We start from the raw sequence: 14,740 nt of genomic DNA, 5'->3' as shown, positions 1-14,740 counted from the left end.
ATGTACAAAATGACATTTTGTTTAATTACAATGAATCTCTGAACCACAAGGTGAATATCCGCTTATCCCCACTTGGGCCGTGGGCATGGTGGAGCCTATTCCAGCAGACTGAGTGCAAGAGGCATGAAACTGGTCACCAGATAATCGCAGGCTACATAGAGTCAAACAAAGATTCACACATTCTTACCCATGGACAATTTAGAAAACCCGAACAGGCGTGGGGAGAACATGCAAACTCCACACAGGTGTGACCAGATTTCCTCAGAACTGTGAGGCGGATGTGCTAAACAGTTGTCCACCGTGGATAGGTATAATTATAATTTTTGATATACTACACTGGCCTTTCATTGAGCCTCTGTAACCATTAATGTCTGTACAGTTCACATTATACGTGTTCAATGGAGTGAATTTAATGACAACTTACAATGTTCCACTCAAGTCCAAGTTTATTAAAAATGCAGTTCCCCTGCATTAAATCGAGGTTTTACTATGCTAATGAAACATTCACAACTTTTAATTCTGCTCAATTAAAGATACATTTGTGATTAATTTTAAATTTAATTTTAAATTTAATTTTAAATTTGTCATTTTAATCAATTCACATTCTCAGTACAAATATATATAGTGAAGAAAATGAGTATTTTAACACCGTGCTATATTGCAAGTTCTTCCACTTAGAAATCATTGAAGGGGTCTGAGATTTTCATCGTAGGTGCATGTCCACTGTGAGAGAGAAAATCTAAAAAGAAAAATCCAGAAATCACAATGTAGGATTTTTTTTAACAATTGATTTGTGTGATACCGCTGCAAATAAGTATTTGAACACCTGTCTATCAGCTAGAATTCTGACCCTCAAAGACCTGTTAGTCTGCCTTTAAATGTCCACCTCCACTCCATGTATTATCCTGATTCAGATGCACCTGTGTGAGGTCGTTAGCTGCATAAAGACACCTGTCCACCGCATACAATCAGTAAGACTCAAACTTGTAACATGGACAAGACCAAAGAGCTGTCCAAAGACACCAGAGACAAAATTGTACAACTCCACATGGCTGAAAAGGGCTACAGAGAAATTGCCAAGCAGCTTGGTGAAAAAAGGTCCACTGTTGGAGCAATCATTAGAAAATGGAAGAAGCTAAATACAACGGTCAATCCCAATCGGAGTGGAGCCCATGCAAGATATCACCTCGTGGGGTCTCAATGATCCTTAGAAAGGTGAGGAATCAACCCAGGCCTACACGACAGGACTTGGTCAATGACCTGAGAAGAGGTGGGGCTACCGTTTCCAAGGTGACTGACGGTAATACACTAAGACATCACGGTTTGAAGTCATGCATGGCACTGAAGGTTCCCCTGCTTAAACCAGCACGTGTCAAGGCCCGTCTTAAGTTTGCCAATGACCATTTGGATGATACAGAGGAGTCATGGGAGAACGTTTTGTGGTCAGATGAGACCAAAATGGAACTTTATGGTCATAATTCCACTCACCGTGTTTGGAGGAAGATGAATGATGAGTTCCATCCAAAGAACACCATACTTATTGTGAAGCATGGGGGTGGTATCGTTATGGTTTGGGTGTGTTTTTCTGCACGTGGGACAGGATGACTGCACTGTATTAAGTGGATGACCGTGGCCATGTATTGTGTGATTTTGGGGAACAACCACTTTCGCTCAGTCAGAGCATTTAAGATGGGTCGTGGCTGGGTCTTTCAACATGACAATGACCCGAAGCACACAGCCAGGAAAACCAAGGAGTGGCTCCATAAGAAGCATATCAAGATTCTGGCATGGCCTAGCCAGTCTCCAGACCTAAACCCAATAGAAAGTCTTTGGAGGGAGCTGAAACGCCCTGTTTCTCAGTGACAGCCCAGAAACCTCTCTGATCTAGAGAAGATCTGTGTGGAGGAGTGGGCCAAAATCCCTCCTGCAGTGTGTGCAAACCTGATGAACAACCACAGGAAACATTTAAATTCTGTAATTGCAAACAAAGGCTACTGTACCAAACATTGACAGGGGTTTTCTCAGGTGTTCAAATACTTATTTGCTGCTGTATCACACAAATAAATCATTAAAAAAAATCATACATTGTGATTTCTGGATTTGTCTTTTTAGATTATCTCTCTCACAGTGGATTTGGACCTACGATGAAAATTTCAGACCCCTCCATGATTTCTAAGTGGGAGAACATGCAATATAGCAGGGTGTTCAAATACTTATTTTCTTCACTGTAAGTCCTATTTTCAAAACATTAATGGTGATTGTGTCATCATAGTTAAGTACGTGAAAATATAATGCAGTAATTTCATGGCCGTCCAACAAATAAGCATAACTGTAAAGACAAACAACTTCACAGCAATCACAAGAGACTCACAATTTCCCTGTTCATGTGTTGCCCTTCAAACTCTGCATATACAAGTTCATGATTGAGCATAGCTACTCATTAAACTAATTACGACTTATGTCTTTATACACTTATTTTCTTCACTGTAAAGGTTAATTTCACCTCATTGGTAAATAAATTTTGAAAAAAAAACATCCGTATCTACTTGTCCGCCAAGACCTTCCCAATATCACAACTTTTCCAAGTACAATTTATCGACTCAGTAAAATACTGGCAAACCAAAAAAAGAGTTCAAACCTTTCATAAAAAATTTTGATTAATTTAATGTTTACCGCTGGGGGCCGGGACTTATCCCAGCTGACTTTATGCAAAAGGCAGACGATCCCAAGCTGCCTTCAAAGAAGTACGACGACTGAACCGTGTCGCCATCGCTGAGCTTGTGAAGACATCCGGTACATTATGTAACAACAAAAAGTCAGTTCTGCTCATTTGCATGTAATATTTTTTCGAGACTCTTCAGCAATAAGCATATCTTACAATCTATTCCAACCAGAAATTGAAATGGCCACGAGAGAACAGAAGGCCAAATGAGGAATTTAATCAGTTCCTAAGAAATTGAATAGAAGTGGAAACGTTATCGCTCTAAACAACAATGGTTGATAAAAGGTATCAGATTAATGCTGAAGGAAACCCAACCACATATTTCCTTGCGCTGCTTATCTCGTGCATCTCACATCTCTGATTTCTAAAGGTTTCTGGTCTCTCCTTGTCACTCATTCTGCTTACATTTCAAAAGATCATGGCTTTTGAGTCCCGCATTGAGTGTGAAGAGAGGGCCCAAAAGCCGCTAACCCTTCAGCCGAGAGGAGCAATAAGCTCTCCAAATATGAATGCTGCACCTCGGAATTTAGTTCGTCTTTAAAATGGGGTTTTATCACACTTAATCGGAGGAATTAGGGCTATTTTATCCAAGATCAATGCACCTCTGAAGTAATCGCAGTGATCTCACAAGTCTATTGTTTTGTTTGGATATAAACATGCCCACACTGTTGCGCCTCCACGTTGACACAAATACCCAAGGAGAAAGTCATTAAGCAAATCCAAACCCGGGACAGATTTATCCATCCACAGTTGTAAGATACCGATCTCTTAGCATGTTCAAACTAGGCTGTTGAAAGGTCAAGGGCGACTATTGGATATTCCATTTCAGATGGATTCTCACTTTTAAAACGTTCGTGGCCTGCTGAGTGCAAAAATCCACAATGTAAAGAGGTTGAATGTATTGTGGATGAGTTCTCAAAGAATAGGAGAAGGACACACGGGATATAATTTGAAAGCCTCGGCTTGAACACGTGGTGCAGTCCTTGACTTGCATGACTTTCGTTCGGGCAGAGTGGGTTCAGTTTCCCCTCAGTGATGTCGTGAATGTAAGTGAAAGGTTGTCTCTCTATGCCTCTTTTGCCAAAAGTCAGCTGTGCTTGAGCTACATACCAGCCTGAAGAGGATAAGTGGCATTGAAAGTGGATGGCCAGACATTTTGAGGGAAGAATGACATCTTTAATACAGTGATAGCCTTATAACAAGACAACTGTAAAAGTAATTATTAATTAATTAATTAATTAATTTCCATGGAAGATTTTAACTTGTTCACTGAATGAAATGCAAACTAATACTTCTGACAAATTCAGTTTGAAATAATACCAACAGTTCACTTGGGAGGCTAGTTTCTCTTTCCCAGCCATATACAATCTGAATAACATGAAAGAAAATACAAAATAATATTTCATATTTTTCCCTTAAAAAGATCTTTAACATTTACTAGTGTAATGGAATACTTACTGTAATTGTGAACAAAGTGAAGTAATATTAAGAAATACAATCAAAGGACAAGCCTTCTTACATTGGGGATGATTTTTTTTTCTTTCTTTTATTTCTCCTCCGGATCCCTGGAGCCAAACAACTTCTCTCTGTGACGCACATGGCATTTTAGTTTTCCATCCATCTTCCGTTTCAAGAAAGCTTTTCCAATGAGCAGTGCATACCTTCTTTTGTTCTCTTTCCAGACAAAGCCTGCCTCATACTCTGCAGCAGATAGAGAACTGCTTCTGATCGCTTTTATAGTGGATAGTTAGTGCCTCACACTGTCAGTACTGTTATAAATCGCCAAAATTGAGCAAGGGTGACAAATGGGGACTTGGGCTTTGTAGTCAGAGGTCACAGGTTCGAGTCCCACTATGTACAAATGTGAAAAAGATAACTTTTAGAGGATGTTAGTCCACTTGCTGGCTGTTGTTGAGGCGCCATTGAGCAAATGCATTAGGCCCAAAACTGCAGCTCATAGTGGTGCAATACTCTTTCCACACCCCATTCACTCTAAATCTTTCCTTGAGTTATCTGGTTGTCTGTAATATGCAACACAAAGTATACTTCACAGTTTGATTTGAATATCCCCTTCAGGGACATGAAGGGCAATAATCAATATTTTGTATCTTAACTATGAGGCACTGTGGTTCACACTGACAGTTTCAGCAATGTAAGCAGTATAAAGTATTATCGGATTCAAGCTGGGCATGAGTTACCCCTTTTGGCTGTCATAATTCACTGCGGTGATGTTTTTCACTACAGTATTTTAGTTGTAGAAAATCCAGTTAAACGTTGCTCTTTACTTGCATGTTCCAGTCCAAATTGTTATGAGTTTGCGTATTAGATACACGTTGGACTAAATTGGTATTTGTGATTACAGTTCATGAAACTCTAAATTTGGCCTGTGCGTTAAACAGTTTTATCCATGTCATGTTCATTGCATCTTTGAAATCGCACTAAGTAGGCCCAAAAAATTGCATGTTAATTCAAAACACGACAGAAGCAGAGTAAATTTAGCCTGCTAAATTGGAATGAATGGTGCGCACAGTGTGGGATCGATTCCCGCTCAGTGATGGTGTTGATATGTGAATCAAACAGACAGATGGTTTGATTGCTTCTACAATGTAAAATCATATTTGGTGGCTGAACTTCAAAACTGAATGGTTCCTCTGGACTATAATCATAGAAACACGCACACAAGTCAACTAACCCTCGTTGTTGGTGACATAATGTCACAGGCAAACTCCTGGCCTCAACGGGATGAAACAAGGAAGCTTGGGTATTTAGACAGTTGGCACGGCACCATTCAGATGCCATGCACTTGTATTAAATTACTCGTGAAGCCATGATGTCTCTGGTGAAAGTTTGCAGAATCATCATAACATACGTATTGAGGAAGTCAATTCATTGCTTTATATTTATTTCCCCATTTTTAGAAAGCTTCAGTGTTACCGATCTTCTTCTTCTTTTTCTATCGGCTTCTCCCGTTAGGGGTTGCCACAGCGTGTCATCTTTTTCCATTTAAGCCTATCTCGTGCATCTTCCTCTCTAACCCCAACTGCCCTCATGTCTTCCCTCACCACATCCACAAACCTTCTCTTTGGTCTTCCTCTCGCTCTTTTGCCTGGCAGCTCCATCCTCAGCACCTTTCTACCAATATACTCACTCTCTCGCCTCTGAACATGTCCAAACCATCGAAGTGTGTCCTTTCTCACCTTGTCTCCAAAATATCCAACTTTGGCTGTTCCTCTGATGAGCTCATTTCTAGTCCTATCCGACCTGTTCACACTAAGCAAGAACCTCAGCATCTTCATTTCTGTTACCTCAAGTTCTGCTTCTTGTTGTTTCTTCAGAGCCTCCGTCCCTGTACTAATCACTTAAAAGCATCTCGATTGTACCTTATTTTCACAATTTGAAACAGTTCCTCGGTCCCACATTAGAGAGTCAAAATATACAGAGGATAAAGAAACAGAACAACGAAACAGAACAGACACACCAACTATCCACTTGTCAGTCTCTGATTCAAATCCTGCCACTTTGGCAGACGGTTCTGTTACTTGCAAACGTTGATTATGTCGCAATGATGGTGAGGTTCCGAAGCAATGGCTCTTATGCTAAGCTCGTAATGCTAATTTCACCATATTGTGTATGTGCTGATCCGGTAAGAGACTGGGGCCATGGCTTGAAAATAGCAGCTCTAGGGAGCCTTGTTGGCAAATAATTCAGTTTCAGGCTAGTTATTATGTAAATTGGCCCTACTTTATGTAACAGTTGGCCGGAAGTGTTCACAGGCACATTTTCAGAAATAGGCAGACAAAAGATTTGCTTTGTTGTTTGTGTTTATTCCATTTATGACCCTGTGCGTGTCATTACGTGTCATCTAAATAGATCATACCAGACTTTACCTTTTGCCCATGTAAGATTCTGACTTTGAGTGGTTTGGTAAATTTTTGCAGTGAGACAATGTGAAGATATGACTTCAAGTGTTCCTCATGTAGTGATAAACTCCCCTGAGTGATTGAACCCTCCCTTTGTCAGCACACTGAGAAATGCCCCTCCCATCTCATGAGCCTTTGATTACGATGCCTTCTTGCACGTTGGGGAAAATATGCACCTCCTTGGCCGATGCTGACGTGTGGGTGATAACTAAGACATTTGGTTGACATTTTTGGATCAGGACAGTGGCGCAAATGAAAAGGGGCGTGGTGGTGGATGTGTGGTGATGAAGGAGAGACATCAGTGGACTGGGCACTTGGCCAGATGCATGCAATTTCAAGTTAACAGGTGTCCAATGAAGAAGCAGACAGACGGGCAGTGGCTATGAGTCGTGCTTTCTATTTTCTGCCCTGCTGCTATTTAAGACATACACAATTGCTAAATGGGCATCAGGGACAAGGACGACAACCACGAACCTAAGCCTTTCAAACTCCACATGCTCCTTAACTCTTTTGGAAAGGAGAGGTGGATAAACACGTATTAAAACAGACTAACACTCGTGTGAGCACGCTACCATGAAATAGATCTCAACATACTTGTCCAAGGTTCAAAACTGGGGGCAACAGGGTTCAAGTTTCATGGAGCAAATAGAGTAGATGAGTCACCTTTAGGGAGACAACTTATGTTGCCCCTCTCATATTAAAAAAAGTAGGTATGTTCATAAGCTGTAACAACAACCAAAGTAGTATGAGGAATCATACAATAGTATTTATCAAAAGCTAATGAACAGAAGAAAATTACAAAATTACACCAAATATTTTGAGATTTCCATGGCCATGGAAACAATTCTTGTTTAATTTAGTGAAAAGTTGCAAAAGTGGAAAGAAAAGTTGGGATACTAGTGTTATATCATGTTTATATTTTATAAATCAGTTAAAATTACAGTTCGTTGTCTTTCAATCTTTTAAGTCTTTTGATTTCAAGACAACAAACACCAAACCAAATTAATAAAACACTCGAGATTCTAAAGGGGCAATGTTTAAACAAACTCAAATTTTCAAAAATTTGGGATATAATACTGACTCCCTATGGTGCCTCAGTAAACATATAAAATATTAATTGAAATTGTTCTCACATTCCCGAGTCCAAGACATTTTTCTGCCGAGAGGAGTGAAATGAGATCGTTCAATTTTTTTGGAGCTTATCTATGTTGAGCCAGTGCAGTTAACAGAACACTAACAAGTGGGTCTTCTTCAGTGGCAACCAATAAGAGGAAAAGGGGGGGTCTTCGCTAAATATGGATAAAGCAGATACAAAACTGGGTAAGCAGAAGTGGCTATCATAGGGGCCTTTTCTGGACAAACAAACAAGAATGTTTTTTTATAACACAATTGACAGTGTTATGCAAAGTCCATGTTAACGAGTCACTCTCGAGAGGTCTAACTAGTCACAATACGGGACCTTTCAAAGGCTAAGAAACTGTGATGACCAAGAACAAACAATTCCAATCACAGAGCTGCAACCTCATTCAATAAAACAACAATGTCCCCCAGCAGTGTTGAAATCAAGAGTTTAAATATATTCAGCAGCAATGAATAGTTACAACTCAAGCGTGTTTTGGATTTTGGTCATGACACAAACAAGTGTCAGGTTCTACAATATCCAAGCACAAGACACCAGTAAGCTATTTTAAGGATTATATTAATGCATGTCCACCCTAGCCGCCCTGACTGGTCCATGCTCTACTTTGTACTTCTGGTCCAGCTCCAGAGTATTCTATTTTTAGTGCTGTATTACAGGATAATATTTTCCCCTACTCACAACCGGTATCATCAAGGGCTGAGTCATTTTAACAACAGTACTTAGCTTTTAAGGTGCACAAGGGAAAATGTCCAAACATGCCCACGAGCATCTTTCTGTGATTTTAGTTAAATAATAGGAAACATCCTAACAAACTAGCACTTCTGCACACTGTGCAATGGACACATTTGGACTTGTAACACGGGCGTTAAATTACAGTGCTCTGCCCCTGGCAACACTACAGCTTTGTACCCCACTACTTACAGTTGTGAGGTGTTGTTTACTTTGAAGCCACTGATAGGACTACAAATCAACAAAATGTTTAAACAATTCAATTCAACTCAAATTTACAGAGAAAGAAAAATGAAAATAGAACTTAATCTTTAACATGAGCAAAACGCGTTTTTGATTGCTGTACTACTACAAAACACGTCTGGTGGTAATGACCACTACAGATGGTGATATACCTGGCATTTTTTGTTTGTTTTGCATTATTAAACCAAATAATGTGCTACTTACCACCCGGATATATCAACACATACCCAGCACTTTGTTTTAATGCTGATTTATATGCATGTCTCCCGACATCATAATTTTCATTCACCCCGCAAAAACATGACATTACATCGTGGTTGATCATCAGCTCCTAATCTGCTTGGCCTGAAGGAAACCGTGTTATTATTAATGTGCAGATTGTTTTTGGAGCGTTACGTTCCAGATTAAGGTGCGGTGTGACGAGAAGAGTCGCACATTATTGGCCCCTGCCTGTGTTCCAGTGCGGTTACTGTACATTTTCCAATGTGTGGTCAATAGGGTCATATTCTCTGTAATACATTACTTCTTTATTTCTCATAGTAGCAGTATTTTTTTTTGTTTGTATCTGTCTGTGTGGCCCTAATAAGACACATCACTAATTGTTTCTGTTTTTTTACAGGGACAACATCTTTCAATGTTGTACTTATGCAAATACTGTAAGTATCATGTATTCTCTGTCCTTGCAGATCTGACCGAGCTGTGCTGAATGATGAAAAGGACCAAACAACCATGTGGAAATTGGACTCGGACGAACGTTCACATCTACCAAATGAACAGAATAAGTGGAAACATGACAAATGTGTGCTCATCCACACTGGTAATAATAGATGCTCATGAGATGAAGCTAGTAGTACCTGTGTGTTCAACGGCGTATATTCATACGTGTGCCCATTTGTATTTCCCATGAATGAAATATAGGGATGACTTTCATGTTAAATATGTCGACAATCTGTGCTCCTTGTTCTAAAATATGTGAGTCTGCATGAATATATGTGGCAAAAAAAAATGGTGTTGACGTTACTGAAGCTAATTCAAAGCATATAAAAGATGACGTGTTTGTTGTGGGTTATCTTTTTCGGTCTTGAAAAATTGCATGATGATGAAACAAGTGGAGCAGGGCTCAGAGGCCACCACCTTAACATCAATCATAAATGCAGTCATTCATAATTGAATATCATGGCTTTGATTAATTGAAAAGATATGCACAGATAGATACAATGGTGAATTAGAGCCATTTTGACAGGGGATATATGGCACCATTGCATTCAAAATGTTACTAGAATGCTAAGAAACCTTTTTTTTTTTTAATCTGTCCACCGCTTGTGCCACAATGCAAATTTTGCTTTTTGCCTCCCTCTTTGGATTTTCTGTTTGATGTCCAAATGTTTTCCAGTTTTTTGTATTTTTGTTAGTCACCAAAAGTGCGCTGCACACTCTTGATCAGCTGTGTTGTTATGCATACTTGTATTCTGAAAAACAACATGCCTTTTTAATTGCGAATGATTGTGACTCTTCAACCCATCCATCCATCCTCTCTCTCAATATATATAAATATATATATATACACTGTAAGCACGTTTAACATTGAGAGTGAGTGAGTTTCTTTCGACTTGTCCCTTTCGGGGTCGCCACAGCGTGTCATCTCAGATGAACGCACATATGTTTGGCACAATTTTTACGCCGGATGCCCTTCCTGACGCAACCCTTCTCAGGGAGTGGATGCCCCAGTGGGATACGAACCCACATCCCCTGGTGTACCAAACCAGTGCTCTAACCACTGAGCTACGGGGCCTCCCCAAGCACGTTTAACATTAAACTTCAATTTTTATATTTCATTCCAATTGGAACTAATTTGAGGAAAAACTGGCTAACGTTATTAAATTAGGAAATTATTTTTGAAGCAAACTGTATCCCTGTTTTATTATTGTCTGTGCAATTTTAATTGAAAGATTTATCTCGTAATATTGTGGCTGGATTTTAATAATATGCTGTTTTTTTAAATTCCATTTTTATTATTTTCATTGTGGCCTAAATATTAGCTACAGCATTTAATTTGTTTTAATTCAACAGTACTGTATCACTAATATTAAAAGGTGTCACCCTAACCCCCAAATAACTTCAAGCAGACATATTCAGCATCTTCTTCTTTAGAATTTTACATAATTCCTAGTGTCTTAAGAACATGTACATGTTTGTGGCATTACTTTTTCAAAACACCATAAGGATCAAGAATGTAAGACCTTTTAATAATATTTTTCAGGCCATGATGAAATTGGTTCATTTTAGAGAATTTTTTAGAGATCTGTCTCATGGAGTGTGTCAATCCTCAACGAATCCCACAGACTGTGTACTGCTGGGAATTCCGGCATTCATTAGAATGATAACTAGTGGTCTGCAGGACCTCGCCGGCATATTAAAGAAGCAGCAGATTAAAATATGTCACTTCGCATTTGCGCACCAAGCATTTTGCATTTTCATGATTTATTTTGTGCAGAGCTAGGTCTTTTTATTATGGCTATTACCACCACTATTTTACAACACTAGGCTCCAGTGCGGATTAACACACCCATACATTAACAAGTCCAATCAGAGAACTCTAAAAATACATAAATAAAAAAACAGGTACAATAATTTCATATTTTTTTTATTTTTTGTTTAATAAACTAGACTGTCATACCAGCCCCTTCACACTCGGCTGCGAACTGCTCCAGTGAGCATTGGAGATCACAGCTTGCGAAGCCAACACAACTAGCACATCCAAACCTGAGGCCATTGGCCTCCGTCAGAAAAGAGTGGGATGTCCCCTCGAGTTCGGGGATGAGATCCTTCTCCAAGTGGAGGAGTTCAAGTATCTTTGGTCTTGCTCACGAGTGAGGGAAGAATGGAGCAGGAGATGGACAGGGGGATCGGTGCAGCGTCTACAGTGATTGGGACTTTATATCGTTCTGTTATGGTAAAGTTGAAGCTAAGTCCAAAGGCGAAGATCTTAATTTACAGGTCGATTTACGTTCCTACCCTCACTTATGGGCACGAGCTGTGGGTCGTGACCGAAAGAACGAGATCCCAGATAAAATTGCCAAAATGAGTGTAGTCCACAGGGTGTCCGGGCTCTCCCTGAGAGATAGGGTGAGAAGCTCGGTCATCCGGGAGGTGTTCAGTGTCGACCCGCTGCTCCTCCGCATTGAGAGGAGCCAGACGAGGTGGCTGGGGCATCTGGTACAGATGCCTCCCAGATCTCTCCCTGGTGAGGTGTTCCGGGCATAAAGACCCCGGAGACGACCCAGAACACGCTGGAGAAACTGTCTCTCGGCTGGCCTGGGAACACCTCGGGATCCCTCCGGAAGAGCTGGATGAAGTGGCTGGGGCAAGGGAAGTCTTAGTATCCCTGCTAGAGATACTCCCCCCATGACCCAACCCAGAAAAGTGGTAGAAGGATGGATGGATGGATGGATGGATGGATGGATGGATGGATGTTACACAACTGTTCCTCTGCACTACTGCATGGTGCTGTATACTATGTACTTATTTTCAACAAGTTTGTGTCTTTGTAAAAATCTGTCTCTTAATCTGCAAAAAGAAAGAACGCTTTGTTGAGTTTAACTCTGCTGATTTTAACGCTGCTAAAAAGAATAATGGCCATCTGTAAAAAAAAAAAAAATGAATATTATACGCTAATATAGCTGGCTTTTGTCGCTGATGAATTGTGTATTCAGAAAAATAAAAGATTGGGACAGTGTGAAAAGAAAAATATTATATTGTATTATAATAAAATACATGTTGTCAAGTTGCAAGAATAAATCTGTAATGTTATGAGAATATAGTGATATGAGGGGAAAAAATGCAATGCTGTATTATCAGAAGAAAGTTGTCATTTTTAAGAAAAAATGAGTTGTAATATCATGACAATAGTCATTATAAAATATGGAGAAATTTTAATATTACAACTCCACACCTAGATTATTATTGTCTCATATTATTACACCTTTATTGGTAAATATTCCGCAATATTACAATGTTATTTGTGATGTATTGTTTTTCTAAAAGCCCTCTGTACCAAAGATAGAAGGTGCATTAAAAAAAAAATAAAAATAAAACATGGACCAGCACACATTAGTTCTGACTTTAATTGCAATTTTCTCAACAACAAAAAAAGAAGACAAAAAAACGATGTAATATTTACTGTATATGTGACATGGTTCCAATGATTTTTTTCACCAAATATTATGTCAATAAAACATGAATGTGTTTTTATGTATGTTTACAAAACTAAATTAATTAAAATTGCTAAAAAAAAATTAACTATTACAATCTGTCATTAATTTCCTTGCAATTTTGGTGGGTAAACACACACAAAAAAAAAGTTATTGTCCGAGTATACTTAATAAAATTGTGTTGAATGCATTTGTTTTGTCTTTGTTCTTATTATCAAATGCCTATTCATCCATCCATCCATCTATCCATTTTCTGAGCCGCTTATCCTCACAAGAGCCTTTTCCATATTCATTTCACATTTGAATCTGAGTGTTTTATTGAATTTGCCATAGATATTTTGTAGCTTATATAGTAGTAGTGTTTTCATTGGAACAATGTTTATTTTATTATATTTAATGCTTTTTTGTATATGACAGTTTAACTCATGCCACAATGGGCAGCAGTTTGGCAAATGTTGACTATTTCATCCAAAAAGAGGCTTCAGCCTGTTCAATGCCACTTCCTCTTGAAGTTCACTGTCAACCTAAACATAAAACAAAGACAATGACACGTCATGTATTTAAAACAGCCACATAGCTTTGCCCGAGAAAACTCCACTTTACTTCATACTTACAATGGAAAACGCCATTGCGATCCCCATAGTTAGCACCGAGAGTTACTCTTTTAGAAGCAATGACTATTTGAACACAAATGGTTGAGCAACGCAATACAGTGTGACAATATTGATAGGAATATTTTTTTCCACTTTGAAAAATGACTAATATTACACCATTATACGAAGTCACAACAGTACCAGGAGAAGAAGTACATACTATTTCATTTCTGTTTACATGAGTGTATTACACTGCCTCACTGTGGCAAAGGCAGGCACGTCAGAAAGTTTAAATTTTCATTGTAGGTGCATGTGCACTGTGAGAGGGATAATTCAAAAAGAAAAATCCAGAAATCATAATGTATGATTTTTTTAACGATTTATTCGTGTGACACAGCTGCCAATAAGTATTTGAACACTTCAGAAAACCAATGTTAATATTTGGTACAGTAGCCTTTCTTTGCAATTACAGAGGTCAAACGTTTCTTGTAGTTGTTCACCAGGTTTGCACACACTGCAGGAGGGATTTTGGCCCAATCGTCCACACAGATTTTCTCTAGATCAGACAGATTTCTGCGCCGTCACTGAGAAATACAGAGTTTCAGCTCCTTCCAAATATTTTCCATTGGGTTTAGGTCCGGAGACTGGCTAGGCCACGCCAGAACCTTGATACGTTTCTTACGGACCCACTCCTTGGTTTTCCTGGCTGTATGCTTCGGTTCATTGTCATGTTGAATGACCCAGCCATGACCCATCTTCAATGCTCTGACTGAGGAAAAGAGGTTGTTCCCCAAAATCTCACAATACATGGCCGCGGTCATCCTCTCCTTAATACAGTGCAGTCGTCCTCTCCCATGTGCAGAAAAACACCCCCAAAGCACAATGCTACTACTCCCATGCTTCACAGTAGGAATGGTGTTCTTGGGATGGAACTCATCATTCGTCTTCCTCCAAACACAGCGGAATTATGACCAAACCTTCCATTTTGGTCTCATCTGACCAAAACACTTTCTCCCATGCCTCCTCTGTATCATCCAAATGGTCATTGGCAAAGTTAAGACAGGCCTTGACATGTGCTGGTTTAAGCAGTGGAACCTTCCGTGTCATGCATGATTTCTAACCAAGACGTCTTAGTGCATTACCAACAGTCACCTTGGAAACGGTGGTCCCAGCTCTTTTCA

General features: G+C 39.4%; 1 protein-coding gene across 1 annotated transcript in view; it reads left to right on the top strand.

Moving 5' to 3' along the window:
• The window catches only part of LOC133495966 (urotensin-2 receptor), a 47,921-nt gene extending 34,475 nt beyond the window's left edge, over window positions 1–13,446 (top strand). Inside the window, exon 4 of the mRNA XM_061811061.1 lies at window positions 9,442–13,446. Coding sequence (XP_061667045.1) covers window positions 9,442–9,447 — 6 coding nt within the window. The 3' untranslated portion in view covers window positions 9,448–13,446. The remainder of the gene's footprint in view (window positions 1–9,441) is intronic.
• Window positions 13,447–14,740: the final 1,294 nt, after the last annotated feature.

The sequence above is a fragment of the Syngnathoides biaculeatus genome, chromosome 22 (assembly GCF_019802595.1).
Source record: "Syngnathoides biaculeatus isolate LvHL_M chromosome 22, ASM1980259v1, whole genome shotgun sequence".
Taxonomy (NCBI): Eukaryota; Metazoa; Chordata; class Actinopteri; order Syngnathiformes; family Syngnathidae; genus Syngnathoides; species Syngnathoides biaculeatus.
Note: the sequence above shows the minus strand (reverse complement) of the source record. Positions and strands in the feature narration are given on the sequence as shown.